The sequence below is a fragment of the Scyliorhinus canicula genome, chromosome 9, assembly GCF_902713615.1.
Source record: "Scyliorhinus canicula chromosome 9, sScyCan1.1, whole genome shotgun sequence".
In the NCBI taxonomy this organism is placed as follows: domain Eukaryota; kingdom Metazoa; phylum Chordata; class Chondrichthyes; order Carcharhiniformes; family Scyliorhinidae; genus Scyliorhinus; species Scyliorhinus canicula.
The window spans coordinates 74,750,479-74,766,272 of record NC_052154.1 but is presented as its reverse complement, the minus strand read 5'-3'; the positions used below and the strand labels follow the sequence as shown (position 1 = coordinate 74,766,272).

Here is a 15,794-nt window from a genome sequence, read left to right as displayed (position 1 = left end):
AGGGGCTTTTCACAGTAACTTCATTGCAGTGTTAATGTAAGCCTACTTGTGACAATAAAGGCTATTTATTTTATTTATTTCCCTGAACATGGGTAAATAGGGCATAATTGCCGATGGCACAAAACATGGAAATGCAGTTGACAGTTAGAAGCATAGTGGCAAACTTCAGTTGGAGACACATCAGTGAAATGGACAGATGTGGCAGAGGCAATTTAGTGCAGGGAAGTTTGAAGTTCTCCATTTTGGTAGGGAGAACGACCAGAGCACAGTCTGAAATGTTGGTGGAAGCAAATTCAAAAGTAGCATTTCGAAGGAAATTGGATAAATATGCAGTGCTGTGGAGAAGGAACCAGGGGACTGGGGCTCATTGAATAGCTCTTTCAAGGGCTGGCACAGGCATGATGGACTGAATGGCCTCTTTATATCCTGTACCATTCTATGACCATCTCTCTAGCCTAGATGTGACTATTGAGGTTAATTCTATGATTCTGTTTTCAGTCCAGAGGGAACAGTTGGAGTGTTAACTGGGCAAAGTGAAGTCTATTCCGGTGACCCTATTTAATCCTTCATTTCATGTTCACATACAGTAAACTGGATCAGTGCTTGTGCCTGCTTCTGAAATGACATTTCTGTTGGTCTATAAACACATTTTTGAGATGTTAAAATCCTTATTAAGCCCCAGTTTGACCCTAGCTTACAGTAGCCGACACTGGAGCAGTCAGCCTATTGTGTGTAGGCTGACTATGTTGTCCTGGCTTATAGCAGGAGCACATTTTTAGTCACTATTTTTTCTCTGGTTTGTGCCTTGTTCCTGAGGTATATTTATTCTAACACCTCGCTGTGCTTTTGATGACAGGTGTGACTCGGGGGAGGAGAATGACCGGAATGTGCATGTATGCCAACATTTCCAGCATAATGTAAAATATCTGAAGATTATGTGTGATCAGTCTTTGAAGGCAAATCGGAAGAACTTTGCCCGAATTCTGCACAACTTGTCTGAAACGGCAACCAATCTGTTGGGCCTCTCTATGGTGTGCACTGGCCAAAATCCTTACTTCTATTCTGGGCAAGACCTGCTGCAAAGTGTCAACAATTTATTCAAAAAAAACTCTTACTTGCATCTCCGACACATCGACTTCCGAAAAATGCCATTCACTTTGGATGATGGCACCATTCAACTTGTCTCCAGCAGAAGTCCACGTTTGGAGAGTTTATTCATCAATAATAAGACATTTGTGTGCAAGGTGACTTCCGAAACCCTTAAGGAGGCCCTGAGGCATTGCCCAAATCTGTCTGCTCTGGGATTGTTTTATACAAGCCTGACAGAAGCTGTCCTTGCTGAGTTGCTGAATGCCAAGCGCCTGCCCCTGAAACTCCTCCAGCTGCACTGTGAACGCATGGATCAACATAACCCAACTATCTCAGAGGAGATGTGGAAGACTTTGGCAAAGAGACACCAAACTCTTTCTGTGGACATCGAGCTAGACCATACAGTCCCTGCTAAGAAAATACCGCAAATCCTTCAGCCTGCTATCCCAGTGGCTAGTATAGAATTAAACACCTTCACATTTATGGTGGAGCAGGTCAGCTTTATCTCTCAAAATTATCACAGCACTTTGAAAAGGGCAGTTCTGCAAACAACATCCTCTGATAAACTGAACCAGGCCTTGTTGCAGCTGGCATCTTGCTGCCTGTCTTTGGAGGAGATTCATTGCTACTGTGTGGTGTCTGTGGCTGTTGTGCAAGCTTTCCTCCTCCACTGTCCCAGACTCTGCAAGTATACACTGAAGACATCGAAAGAGCCACACCCCTGGCTGCCAGAAATTCTACAATGAACTTGGGAGTTGATCAGAGTTGTCTTCTGACATGAGAAGGAATCATCCATTGATTTGCTGTATTAAACTTGACTTCAAAAGAGTGCACAAGATCTGTTTTTCAGGGACTCTGCCCAAGGGGAGGGGACCTATTTGTTTTGCAAATTGAAAAGTTTTAAGTTTGAACAAAACAATCTGGTAGAGTAAAAGACACTAACAGGTGGAAACTTTCCAGCTTCTGCAAAACTAACAGCCTTGAAAGTCATTGCGCAATTGCTGGAAGGAAGATGAGATGGAGAACTATCTCCTCGCCCCATTCTCCCTCTCTTTACATATGGTTATATCTCTGGTGGAGGCATGTATTATATTTTGTATCTTCAATCAGCAAAGCTCTTTACTTAGCCTCCTAAACAGAGCAGAATCACTTGAGTGCATTGGAGTATTTGCATCGTCATATGAAATTATGTTGTGCCGTAAGGTTGTGACACACCAGGCCCATTCAGTCTCTTTCCATCGGCCCATTAGTTACATTTTTTAAAATCATGGTATCCTGTCGCTCAGCTCATTCATAAACCTACTGGACGACAAGTACTTTGTAAAATAAACAGCCCATCTCTGAGCAGATGAGAAGCCAAGTTCCCCCTTTTACAAAGTAGCCTTCAGAGGGCAGAAGGGAGAGCAGAGGCATAGGACCAACACAAACAGTACAGACATGACCATCACTGGAGTTGCCAGATGGACAGAGCCACTTTAATATTGAGTGTAATCAGAGGTACACTTTCTGGTGGCACTGACAAGAGCACACATTTCATTCAGTGTTTCCGTTGCTCCCCCTGCACTGTCAGCATTTTTGCCTTTTTTTATTAACTTCGTTTCACTTTTGCAAAATACAAGGATGTCTGCACAAATGAACCACATAACTAGCAGATCCCAGAACTGAAATTTCACTTTTTGGCCATCTATTTATGAAAAAACACTCGCTCCTTTTTCATAAACAGACATTATAATCTGTCAGAGAATTTATTCTAGTGATGTTTGAGAGTATTAGCAGAGGTGTGAAAAGAGTCTCAGGAGTGCCAAATTGTTTTTTATAAAATACATTGGTCCTGATTATAACTGTTAGCTATACGGAGAGTTTTTAAAAATCTAGAATCTATAAACTGCAATTTTTAAAATTACAATAAGAATTCAAGTCACCTGATAACTCCTAAATGCAATAGCTATTTTTTTTTTAATTTAAATGCTTTCCCACAGACATTTTCTTTGATCTTGGGTGTCTGCTTTCTTAATGTAAATCTTCCTAGGTCACCTTTCTATTTCCTGCTTGCCCGCTCACAACCTTGGACGTGGTAAGGAAGTAGCAGGTTGTAACGTCCTTCTTAAATGTTGAAAATATCTGGAGTCATTGCCATTCTGGATACATTTGTAATTAAGTGGTTATCCATGAATATGGGCCCCACCACCTCTGTAAACCTCTGCTAACCCTATAATCCTTCTAAAATCTCTGAATTTCATTCATTTTGTCCTCTTGCTTGTTGCCAATTTTAATCACCACACTCTCTCCCATCTTTAGAGCTCACCTTTTGTGATCAAGCTTTTGGTCACCTACCCCAATATCTCTTGCGTGGCGCGGTGTCAAATTTTCCTTGACAATGCTCGTGTGAAGTGCCTGAGATTGTTTTCCTACATTGAAAGCTGCTCTATAAATGCACGGTTTTATTGTTGAGAAACTCTGTCAGTCATGGTGCAAGTATTGTATGCTGTGATTGTAACACTCTTATATTAATACAGATTCATGACTGGATATAACACATCTGTATATTTTTTTTAATTTTTTCATGGGATGTGGATGTTATTGGTGAGACCAATATTGATTGCTCCTGAATTGCCTATGGAAAGGTGATGGTGAGCTGCCTTCTTGGATCCACAATGCAGTTGGGAAGGGAGTTCCAGGAATTTGATCGAGTAATACTGAAGGAACGGCGACATGGTTCCAAGCCAGGATGATATGCGGCTTGAAGGTGGAACGTACAGGTGGTGGCGATTCGTCGCCTCTGTTGCCTTTGTCCTCCTAGATAGTATAATCATGGGTTTAGAAGAATCATTGGTGTGCCGCTGCAGTGCATCTTGTATATAGGACATTCCCCTGCCATTGTGCATCGGTGGTGGAAAGGGTGCTGATCACGTGGATTGCTTTATCCTGGATAGTGTTAAAGTTCTGTGGATGTTGTTGGAGCCACACTCATTACGGCATGTGGAGTGTATGCCAGCAAACTCCTGACTAGTGCCTTTTAGATGGTGGACAGGACTTTGGGAGTATTTATAGGGTTGGCCCAGTTTAGTTTCTGGTCAGTGGTAACCCCTAGGATGTTATTGAATGTAAGGAGGAGATGATTAGATTCTCTCTTGTTGGAGATGGTCATTGCCAGGCACTTGTGGGGCGTGAATGTTATTTGCCACTTTTCAGGCCAAGGCTGAATGTTGACACATGGATACTGACTGCTTTGGTACCTGGGGAGTTGCATATGGGCCTGAACATTGTGCAATCATCAGCAAATGTCCCCACTTCCGACCTTATAAGAAATAGGAGCAGCTGTTGGCCATTTAGCCTGACCCAATCTTCACTACTCTTTGTGGAAAGACTAACGATCCTCCGAAAGAAGAAATCTCTCCATCTCTGTCTTAAATTAGAGACCCCTTTTTTGTTCAGGGTGTCGCCAAGTTCTAGGTTCCTCCATGAAGGGAAACATTCTCTTGGCATCCACCCTGTCAATCCCTCTCAGAATCATATATTTCAAAAAGACCTCCTCTTATTCTTCCAAACTCTAAAGTAGGGGGTTCCCAGTGTTCCATGAGAGGCTTCCGAAGGTCCACAGAGTTCCGGCAGCCATGTGGCAAAAAGGCAGTTTTTTTTTTAAACCCGAAAGAAAAAGCGTGTGAACTAAAATGCGCACGTAAGTCAGCAAAAATTTGAGATAGAGCAACGGCCGCAAACCAACGAATAAAAAATCAAATTGACCAATCAGAGCCCGCCTTCTCTAAGTATGGACTTCTGTTAGGTTGACTAGTGAGCCTATTCATGCCAATGCTCAGAGAGGCAGGGCGCTGATTGCCAGTTAGATTTTTGTTTCAGTTGTTGGGTAGAAAAGTGCAGATAAGTGGCCTGTGAGGCAAAGGAGCAGTGACTATGGCGCAGGTAAGTACTCTTACTCAGTAAGAGAAATTGTTATCTTGGCCATGTCAACCACATCCTGAGAACACATTGGCAAATAAACTATGTGAAGGGGGGCTTTGACAAGGGATTCATGGGGAGCTTTGGCAGAGGATTTCTGGGAGGGACTTTGGGAGGAGATTCATGTGATGGGGTTAAAACATGTCATTGACATGATAAAGTTTGGGGTTTCCCCAGTGCCCTTGGATGGTCACGAAGGGTTCCATGGCTAGAAAAGTTTGTGAAGCCCTGCCTTAAAGAGTATAGACCCAACCTGTATGACGACAACCTCTTCATGCAATCCAGTGAATTTCCTCTGAACTGCCTGTAATGTATATCCCCCCTTAAATAAGGAGTCTAAAACTGCACTGTACTCTCAGTGCAGTCTCACCGATGCCTTGTACAGCTGTATCAAGACTTATCTACATTTACGTTCCAACCCCCTTGCCATAAAGGCTAATATACCTTTTGCCTCAATTACTTGCTGTATCTGCATGCAAACCTTTTGTGATTCATATACAAGGGCACGCAGGGGTCCCTCTGTACCACCGCATTCTGCAGTTTCTCTCCATTTAAATAGTAAACTGCTTTTCTATTCCTACCAAAGTGGATAAGTTCACATTTTCCCACAGCATCCTCCCTCTGCCAAATTTTAGGCCATTCAATTGACTTATCTGTATCCCTTTGCAGACTTTTTGTATCCTTCTCACAACCTGCTTTCCTACCTATCTTTGCATCATCAGTAAATCTGACTACAATACAGTTGATCGTTTCATTGCAGTCATTCATGTAGATCGTAACTAATTGAGCCCCTGGTACTGATTCCTGTGGCAAACCCGTACTTACAGTTTACCAACATGAATGTGATCCATTTACCCTGATTCTCTGCTTCCTGTTGGTTAGTCTATCTTCTGTCTAGGCTAATATATCATCTCCAAAACCACAAGCTCTTAGTTTGTAGAGAAACATTTTATGTTGGGGGGGAAGGTCATTGATGAAACAGTTGTAGATGATTGGGCCTAGGATACGAGGAACATCAGTTATTTATTTGCAAATAATTTTTAAGATATTCTAATTCTTTGGTTCTAGTCCTTTGGGTTTTGACATGTAACACATAGAACATAGAACAGTACAGCACAGAACAGGCCCTTCGGCCCTCGATGTTGTGCCGAGCAATGATCACCCTACTTAAACCCACATACCCGTAACCCAACAATCCCCCCATTAACCTTACACTACGGGCAATTAAGCATGGCCAATCCACCTAACCCGCACATCTTTGGACTGTGGGAGGAAACCGGAGCACCCGGAGGAAACCCACGCACACACGGGTAGGACGCGCAGACTCCACACAGACAGTGACCCAGCCGGGAATCGAACCTGGGACCCTGGAGCTGTGAAGCATTGATGCTAACCACCATGCTACCGTGAGGCCCCAATGCCTTGTGTCTGTTCTAAAAGATCCCTCAGAGAGCTATGCAGAGTTGCTATTTTAATTGCGGCATTGATTTTGGATTGGGCCTCTAAGTGTAATTGGAGTGTTTGTTTTGGCTAGCCTGGTAGCATAGTGGTTAGCACAGTTGTTTCACAGCTCCAGGGTCCCAGGTTCGATTCCAGGCTTGGGTCACTGTCTGTGTGAAGTTTGCACGTTCTCCCCGTGTGTGCGTGGGTTTCCTCCGGGTGCTCCGATTTCCTCCCACAGTCCAAAGATGTGCAGGTTAGGTGGATTGGCCATTCTAGATTGCCCTTAGTGTCCAAGAAAGGTTTAGTTGAGTTACGGGGATAAAGGGGATAGGGTGGAGGTGTGGGGCTTAAGTAGGGTGATCTTTCCAAGGGCCGGTGCAGACTCAATGGGCTGAATGGCCTCCTCCTGCACTGTAAATTCTATGATAATCTATGATAATCCAATTGGTTGAGCTATTACAAGGTTTTCTCTCAATACTGCTTTAAAACAACAGCATGGTCTTTATGATGACAGCTTTTTCTTTACATGTGCTGAATGTTGTGAAATGCCCCACATATCTCTATCTAATAAGATACTTTAGCTTAGTTTTAATAAAACAAAAATAGTAATATTTAAAAGAACATTTAAAAGTTTTTCCTCGCAGTTATACCTTCTGTTGCATTTGGTCTAGAACTTAGTGCAGCGGATGCAGTGTTCCATGTCACAGGTGTCGTGTCGACTGGGTGTATTAACACTCCACAATGTGGCTGGTTCATTAAGATTGATTGTGAAGAGGACTTCCGGTTGTGGTGATGCGGAGCTAAGCCGCACGTTCGGCAGCCCCCGCTATCAAAGGACTTTCGGGCCTGTTTTAGGGCCCCAAACGGCGCTGTTTCGACGATTCCCGGTGGGGGAAGGTGTTTGGAGGAACATTCCCCGAAATTTATGGTGCGCACCCGGAGTGGGGCAAAGGAAAAGGCTGCAGCAGCTCCCCAGAAAAAGCGGGGGAAGGAGGACAAAATGGCGGCCGGCGGAGCACCCGAGGATTGGTGGAAGTGGGCGCAGGAGCAGCAAGCTGCTCTGCTGCGCTGTTTTGTGGAGCTAAAGGCTGAGTTGCTGGACTCCCTGAATGCGACAACCAACAAGCTGCTTGAGACCCAGACAGCCCAGGGGGCGGCCATTCAGGAGTTGCAGCGGCAGGCCGCTGATCGGGAGGAGGAGGCCGTGGTCCTCGTGGGGAAGGTGGAGATGCACGAGGCACTTAACAAAAAGTGGCAAAACCGCTTGGAGGAGCTGGACTTTCGCACGAGGCGAAAGAATTTGAGGATCCTGGGCCTGGCGGAGGGGCTGGAGGGGTCGGATCTTCCGTCCTGTGTGGCCACGATGCTGAACTCGTTGAAGGGGGCGCGGGGTCCATCCCCTGGAGCTTTAGGGAGCCCACAGAGTGCTGGCCAGGAGGCCCAAGACGAATGAACCCCCGCGGCGGTGCTGGTGCGGTTCCATCGGTTCAGTGACCGGGAGTGTGTGCTGCGCTGGGCCAAGAAGGAGAGGAGCAGCAAGTGGGAGAATTTGGTAGTGCGAATCTACCAGGACTGGAGTGCGGAGGTGAATAAGCGGCGGGCCGGGTTTAACCGGACGAAGGCGGTGCTGCATGCCAAGCAGGTCAAATTTGGAATGCTGCAGCCTGCGCGTCTGTGGGTGACATATAAGGACCGGCACTACTACTTGGAGTCCCCGGAGGAGGCGTGGGCCTTTGTACAGTCGGAGAAGCTGGACTCGAACTAGGGTCTGGGGCTGCGGGGTCCTGTGTACTACGGTCGTTGCTGTTTTTGCTGTTGCTGTTTTTGTAATTTTGACAGGTGTTTTTTATGCTGGTTTTTGCTCTGTTTCCGGGTGGTTCTGTTGGGTATGATTTTGGGGAATGTTGGGGGTTTGTTTTTTCTTCTGTACGGGGCTGGGGGATGGGGTGGAGCTGGAGTTTGGGAGCTGCGTCAGAAAGGTGGGGTGGGGCAGCGTGAAAGCGCGGGCTTTCCTCTGGTTTCCCGCGTTGCGGGGTAGGAGGGGTGGAGCTGGTGGTGGGGGCGTGGCCTCTACTGGTTTTTTCCCATGCTGAAGCAGTGCCAAGGAGGTGTGGCAGGAGGGGGGATGACCCCATGTCGGGAGGGGCCGGGTTTTGGTGGGAGTTGCCGGGGTCAGCAGAACTCAGCTGACTCACGGAAGTAACCATGGAGGGTGCGTCGCGGCTAGGAGGGGTCCCAGCCTGGGGGTGGGGGGGTTGGGGGGGAAATACCGGTTTGCTGCTGGAATGGCCGGGAAGGAGCTGGTGTGGGCTGGGGGGGGGGGGGGGGGGGGGGGGGGGGTAGAGGAGAGGCGGTATCGTCATGGGGAACGGGTCGGGCGGGGTGCGCTGGCCTGGGGCGAGCAGTCGATGAGCTATGGCTAGTCGGAGGGGGGGCGGGGTGCCCTCTGATCCGGCTGATCACCTGGAACGTGAGGGGGCTGAATGGGCCGGTTAAGTAGGCTTGGGTATTTTCTCATTTGAAGGGGCTGAAGGCGGATGTGGCTATGCTCCAGGAGACCCACTTGAAGGTGGCGGACCAGGTTCGTCTGAGGAAGGGGTGGGTGGGGCAGGTTTTCCACTCAGGATTAGATGCAGGAAGAACCAGGGTGTGGCGATTCTGGTGGGGAAGAGGGTGGCGTTCGAGGCATCTGAGGTGGCGGACAAGGAGGGCAGATTTGTTCTGGTGAAGGGTAGGCTGCAGGGAGAGAAGGTGGTGCTGGTAAACGTGTATGCCCCGAATTGGGATGATGCTGGCTTTCTGAGGCATATGTTGGGCCGCATTCCGGACCTGGAGGCAGGGGGCCTGATCATGGGGGGAGACTTTAACACGGTGCTGGATCCCCGACTAGACCGGTCCAGTTCAAGGACGGGTAGGAGTCCGGCGGCGGCCAAGGTGCTGAGGGGGTTTATGGACCAGATGGGAGGGGTGGATCCCTGGAGGTTTGGGAGGCCAAGGGCGTGGGAGTACTCCTTTTTCTCCCATGTGCATAGGGTTTACTCCCGAATAGATTTTTCGTCCTGAGCAGGGGATTGATCCCGAAGGTGCAGGATGCCGAGTATTCGGCCATAGCAATTTCAGACCATGCTCCACACTGGGTCGATCTGGAGATGGGGGAGGCGCGGGATCAGCGCCCGCTGTGGCGTCTGGACGTGGGGTTGCTGGCTGATGACGAGGTGTGTAGGAGGGTCCGGGGAAGTATTGAGGGGTATCTTGAGACCAACGACACGGGGGAGGTCTGGGTGGGGATGGTTTGGGAGGCTCTGAAGGCAGTGATTCGGGGGGAGCTGATTTCCATCCGGGCCCATAGGGAGAGGAGGGAGAGGGAGAGACTGGTGGGGGAGCTCCTGGATGTGGATAGGAGGTACACGAGGCCCCGGAGGAGGGATTGCTGGGTGAATGGCGTACCTTGCAGGCCAAGTTCGACTTGCTGACCACCAGAAAGGCGGAGACACAGTGGAGGAAGGCGCAAGGCGCGGTTTATGAGTATGGGGAGAAGGCGAGCAGGATGCTGGCGCATCAGCTCCGCAGGCGAGATGTGGCTAGGGAAATTGGTGGAGTGATGGATAAGGGTGGGAATGTGGTGCGGAAGGGGGCAGAGGTAAATGGGGTCTTTAGGGACTTTTACGAGGAACTGTACCGGTCAGAGCCACCGGTGGGGGTGGGAGGAATGGAGAGCTTCATGAACAGGCTACGTTTCCCAAAGGTGCAGGAGGAGCTGGTGGAGGGGCTGGGGGCGCCGATAGAGTTGGAGGAGCTAATCAGGGGGATTGGTCAAATGCAGTCAGGTAAGGTGCTGGGGCCGGTGGAATTTTATAAAAAGTATGCGGACCTGGTGGGCCCCCTGTTGGTGCGAGCCTTCAATGAGGCATGGGAGGGGGGACTTTGCCCCCCGACGATGTCACGGACGCTGATTTCTTTGATTCTGAAGCGGGATAAGGACCCCTTGCAGTGTGGATCATACAGGCCAATCTCGCTCCTCAATGTGATGCTAAGTTGCTGGCGAAGATCCTGGCCACCAGGATAGAGGACTGTGTGCCAGGGGTGATACACGAGGATCAGACAGGATTTGTCAAGGGAAGACAGCTTAACAGGAATGTGCGGAGATTGTTAAATGTTATTATGATGCCGGCGGTGGAGGGGGAGGCGGAGATAGTGGTGGCGCTAGATGCAGAGAAGGTGTTTGATAGAGTTGAGTGGGGGTACCTGTGGGAGGTGCTGGAGCGGTTTGGATTTGGGAGGGGTTCATCAAATGGGTGAGGTTGCTTTATGAGGCCCCGATGGCGAGTGTAGTTACTAATGGAAGGAGATCAGAGTACTTCAGGCTCTACCGTGGGGCCAGGCAGGGGTGCCCCCTGTCCCCCTTGCTTTTTGCACTGGCGATTGAACCTCTGGCTTTGAAAATGAAAATGAAAATCGCTTATTGTCACGAGTAGGCTTCAATGAAGTTACTGTGAAAAGCCCCTAGTCGCCACATTCCGGCGCCTGTCCGGGGAGGCTGGTACGGGAATCAAACCGTGCTGCTGGCCTGCTTGGTCTGCTTTAAAAGCCAGCGATTTAGCTGAGTGAGCTAAACGTTGAGGGAGTCGGGGAGGTGGAGGGGTCTGGTGCGGGGTGGGGAGGAACATCGGGTATCGCTGTATGCGGACGACCTGCTGCTGTATGTGGCGGACCCAGAGGGGGGAATACCGGGGGTGATGGAGCTGTTGGCTGAGTTTGGGAGCTTCTCGGGCTATAAGCTGAATCTGGGCAAGAGCGAGGTATTTGTAGTGCACCCGGGTGATCAAGAGGAGGGAATTGGGAGGCTCCCGTTTAAGAGGGCAGTGAAGAGTTTTAGGTACCTGGGGGTGCAGGTGGCCAGGAGTTGGGGGACTCTCCACAAGCTTAATTTTACCAGGCTTGTGGAGCAGATGGAGGAGGAATTCAAAAGGTGGGACATGGTGCCGCTATCGCTGACGGGTAGAGTGCAGTCCGTTAAATGACGGTACTCCCGACGTTCTTGTTCCTTTTTCAGTGTTTGCACATCTTTATCCCTAGGGCCTTTTTTAGGAGGGTGACTAGCAACATCATGAGCTTTGTTTGGGCGCATGGGACCCCGAGGGTGAAGATGGTCTTCTTGGAGCGGGGTAGAGATGGTGGGGGGCTGGCGCTACCCAAGCTCTCAGGGTATTATTGGGCGGCCAATGTGTCGATGGTACGCAAGTGGGTGGTGGAGGGGGAGGGGGCAGCATGCATACGGTTGGAGATGGTGTCCTGTGGAGGCACAAGCCTGGGGTAACGCTCCCTCCTACAAGGTATACCACGTATCCGGTGGTGGCGGCTACCCTCAAGATTTGGGGGCAGTGGAGGCGACATAGGGGGGAAGTGGGTGGCTCGATGGAGGCTCCGCTAAGGGGGAACCATTGGTTCGTCCCGGGGAACATTGATGAGGAGAAATTTGAGCTCCCCTCGGGGAACATGTTCAGGTACCTGCAGGTAAAGGCGTTTGCTAGGCGACAGGTGGAGGGATTCCATTTTCTTCCCGCGAGGGGGGTGAGTGACAGGTGCATTCGGGGGTCGGGGATGGGAAGATATCTGATATCTACAAGATAATGCAGGAGGTGGCGGAGGCGTCAGTAGAGGAGCTAAAGGCTAAGTGGGAGGGGGAACTAGGGGAACAGATCGAGGATGGGACATGGGCGGATGCCCTGGAGAGGGTTAACTCTTCCTCCTCGTGTGCGCAGCTTAGCCTCATCCAATTTAAGGTGCTGCACCGGGCCCACATGTCCGGGTCTAGGATGAGTAGGTTCTTTGGGGGCGAAGACAGGTGTGTCAGGTGTTCAAGGAGTCCAGCGAACCATGCCCATATATTCTGGAAGGGGGTGGCGAGGACGGTGTCGAGGGTGGTAGGATCCAGGGTCAAGCCAGGCTGGGGACTCGCGATTTTTGGGGTTGCGGTGGAGCCAGGAGTGCAGGAGGCGAGAGAGGCCGGTGTTTTGGCCTTTGCGTCCCTAGTAGCCCGGTGGAGGATCTTGCTACAGTAGAAGGATGCGAGACCCCCAAGCGTGGAGACCTGGATCAATGACATGGCGGGTTTTATTAAGCTAGAGAAGGTCAAATTCGCCCTGAGAGGATTGGTACAAGGGTTCTTTAGGCGTTGGCAGCCTTTCCTCGACTTTCTGGCTCAACGATAGGGAACTGGGTCAGCAGCAGCAGCAACCGGGGGGGGGGGGGGGGGGGGGGGGTTTGACTGTTTATTTAATTTAATTTATTTTCAAGTTCTTTTGTTGTTTACCGGGTTTTGGGGGGGGGGGGGGCTCGATATATGCGTTGTTACGGTCTTGGGGGTGTTATGCGTATTATGTTGTTTTATTGTTGTTTATTACTGTTTGCTGTGTTATATATTTTGTAAAAAAATTTCAATAAGAATTATTTTTTTAAAAAAGATTAATTGTGAAGTTTGTATTCATGTTGTTCTTCATTGATGGGGATCTCAGCTTTGAGCATGGAAACTGGACAGGAGGGAATTTACTTTGCTGAGCTGACTATCCAGAGCAATGATGTGTGCACTGGCACACTGCCAGCCCTGCCCACACAGCTGTTAACCCCATGAGGATTCAGCACTTTTTCACATTTTGTAATGTGTATGCTAATCATTCACGAGATTGGCTAAATTCGATTGTCTGCCTTTCGGGAAGAGGGGAGCTATTGAATGGAACGGGGCGTTTATCAGCTCCGGATAACTCAGCGTTTCACTCAGTCAAAGTATTGGTGGATCAGACTAATGAACCATCATTGTAATGGACCTAGTGGTCTTTTAAAATTCTTAATTTACTTGTAGTCTTTATCAATAAAAGTTCAGGTGGGTTCAGTCAACCACCCTATAAATAATGTTCTGGCTCAATCCAACTCTATTCAAAATGCTGTCTCTGTTCCTTCTGTCACAACGCACACACAGACACCATGGAAGATGTTACAAAACTTTCACTGAATCAAAACATCCTCATTAACCTTTAAACAATGGAGTTTATCCAATGCTTTGCCATCATCATTTGTAGACTTGAAATTTAAAAAGGAAGTGTTCCTTGGATGTAGGTAATGCTGACAATTTACTGCCCATCTCCAGTTTCCCTCAGAAGACGGTGGTGAGATTACTACTTGAAGTGTTAGTCTTTGCACTGACTGTTTCCATGATGGTGTTAGGTAGGAAATTCCAGAATTTTGGCTCACTGACTGTGCATTTTATTTCACCAAGACTAGATGGTGTGTGACTTGGAGGGGAACTTAAATCTGTGTAAGTGAATGGGTTAAATTTGAGCCCAAGGCACCTCCACCATTATCTTTTTTAATAAATTTAGAGTACTCAATTATTTTTTTTTCCAATTAAGGGGCAGTTTAGCGTGGCCAATCCACCTAACCAGCAAATCTTTGGGTTGTGGGGGTGAAACCCACGCAGACATGGGAAGAAAATGCAAACTCCACAAGGACAGTGACCCAGGTCAGGGATTCGAACCCGGGCCCTCAGTGCTGTAGTCCCAGTGTTAACCACTGCACCACTCTCCACCATTATCTTAAGGCTCCTGACCTTGGTAGAACTCAGTGGGTGCTGTTGAAGTATGCTTAGAGGGTTTCTGCAGTGAATTATGTAGTTTTCGTAATATGGCCCCTTTTTTAAAGGCAGGGGTGGGGCTGGGTGCATGTGAACCTGAAGATGGCAGCAAACCAATGGAATTGGGGTGTGGTGGCCCACCTAATCTAAATGGCCGAGCCTTGTCTTAATTTGTGAGAAGTCCTGGAGAGATCCATTACCTGGCTGGTGAGTGAGTATGAAATTCAGCAGGGACCCAGCAGTGTGGTGATGTGGGGTTCTACATGCATGTGGTGATGGTGTTCCTGGTCATGATCAGGGTTGGGGAGTGAGATGGGGTGGGGCCGGGGGGGGGGGGGGGGTGCTATTGGGCTCAAATTTTTGCCATGAACAGAAGAAGGGAATCCAGGATAAAGGAGACCCAAGTTTTCTCCTGAGGCTTGGAACGGCACTTGGTTCGCAAGGTAACCTAAAAGAAAGTTTTTAAACTTAAAATAAAAACAGGAAATGCTGGAAAAACTCAACAGTCCTGGTAGCATCTGTGGAGGGAGAAACAAGAGTTCATGTTTCGAGTCCGTATGACTCAAAACTTACCTCTCTGGGTCTCTGCTTCACAATTCCTCTCCTATTAGGTTTGCCAGGGAAATTGTCACTGCTCCCAGGCTCAGACTAATATTGAAGTTGGACCCTAATCATGTCTATTTAAAAGGGATACTCTTTCTATGGGTGTCTTGCACGCTTGCTGAAAAGGGCAGGTTAAGATTGAGAAATGGTGGAAAGGTGGAAATGGTTGGTATCAGAGAGCATGAGTGACACTGGCCTAAGTTATAATTGTTCCTTCCCCATCTCTGGAAGAAGCAGTCGAACCTTTTCTTGTTTGAATTGAATTCTGACCTTTAACTGGACAGGAGAGTGACAGAAACCCCAGAGAAATGGTGGAAATGATTTTTACATCGTCGCTCTGAAGTGTTTTTTTACAGGTCTCCAATCAAGGGGTCATAGGATAGCCCCATGGCATTTTAGGACTATTGTGTGGGGAGAGTCTAACTGGTGCTGACCTAAGCAGTATTTGTTGGGGCAGTGGAGACGGAGCTTGAATTTGTATCCAGCCTGAATTGGTGCAACAATCTGTTGTGCTCAATGCTGACTTTGGACTTTAAAGATTTGTGTACAACAGTGAAGATTTTAGCATGAAACGGGTGTTTGGAGTGGGGACCATTTTACCTCCTCTCATGTGGGGCTGCACTTTGTGAAAATGTGATCATCTTCTGGCTGGTTTTAAAACGCAGATGAAATTAAATGCCTCAAAATAGAGGCCAGTTGGTATATTTTAAATGTCAGACGCATTTACACGCGGTCTGGCTAACCTGACACTTGAAAATGGAAGGAAAAATAATTTAAGTGACTTCTTTCCCCAAACGTGAGATTTGTTTGTGTTTGGTTATTAGAAGAATTACGATAACATTGGCTGAAACCCAAAGTGTTTGAGGTCTTCTGTTCACATCCTATTGTTGAGATCCCACAGTTGGTTGGGAGAAGCTAAAAGGCAGAGCATTTGCCTGTGGTTGTGTGTGGACTGGTCACTGTGTGAAGTCTCTGCAGTGTTGGAGCGTGTACATGGGGCCCCTTGTTCTGGGCGAGTGACTATGCAGGGCGGGGGGGGGGGGGGGAGAGAGGTGGGATGATGGTTTTTGCTGTT

General features: G+C 48.4%; 1 protein-coding gene across 7 annotated transcripts in view; it reads left to right on the top strand.

Annotated features, from left to right (window-relative positions):
* Positions 1-3,623, top strand: part of fbxl8 (F-box and leucine-rich repeat protein 8) — a 49,522-nt gene extending 45,899 nt beyond the window's left edge. For all 7 annotated transcript variants that reach the window (XM_038806927.1, XM_038806926.1, XM_038806924.1 and 4 more), the window contains one exon: positions 857-3,623. In XM_038806927.1, coding sequence (XP_038662855.1) covers positions 857-1,835 — 979 coding nt within the window. In that variant the 3' untranslated portion in view covers positions 1,836-3,623. The remainder of the gene's footprint in view (positions 1-856) is intronic.
* Positions 3,624-15,794: the final 12,171 nt, after the last annotated feature.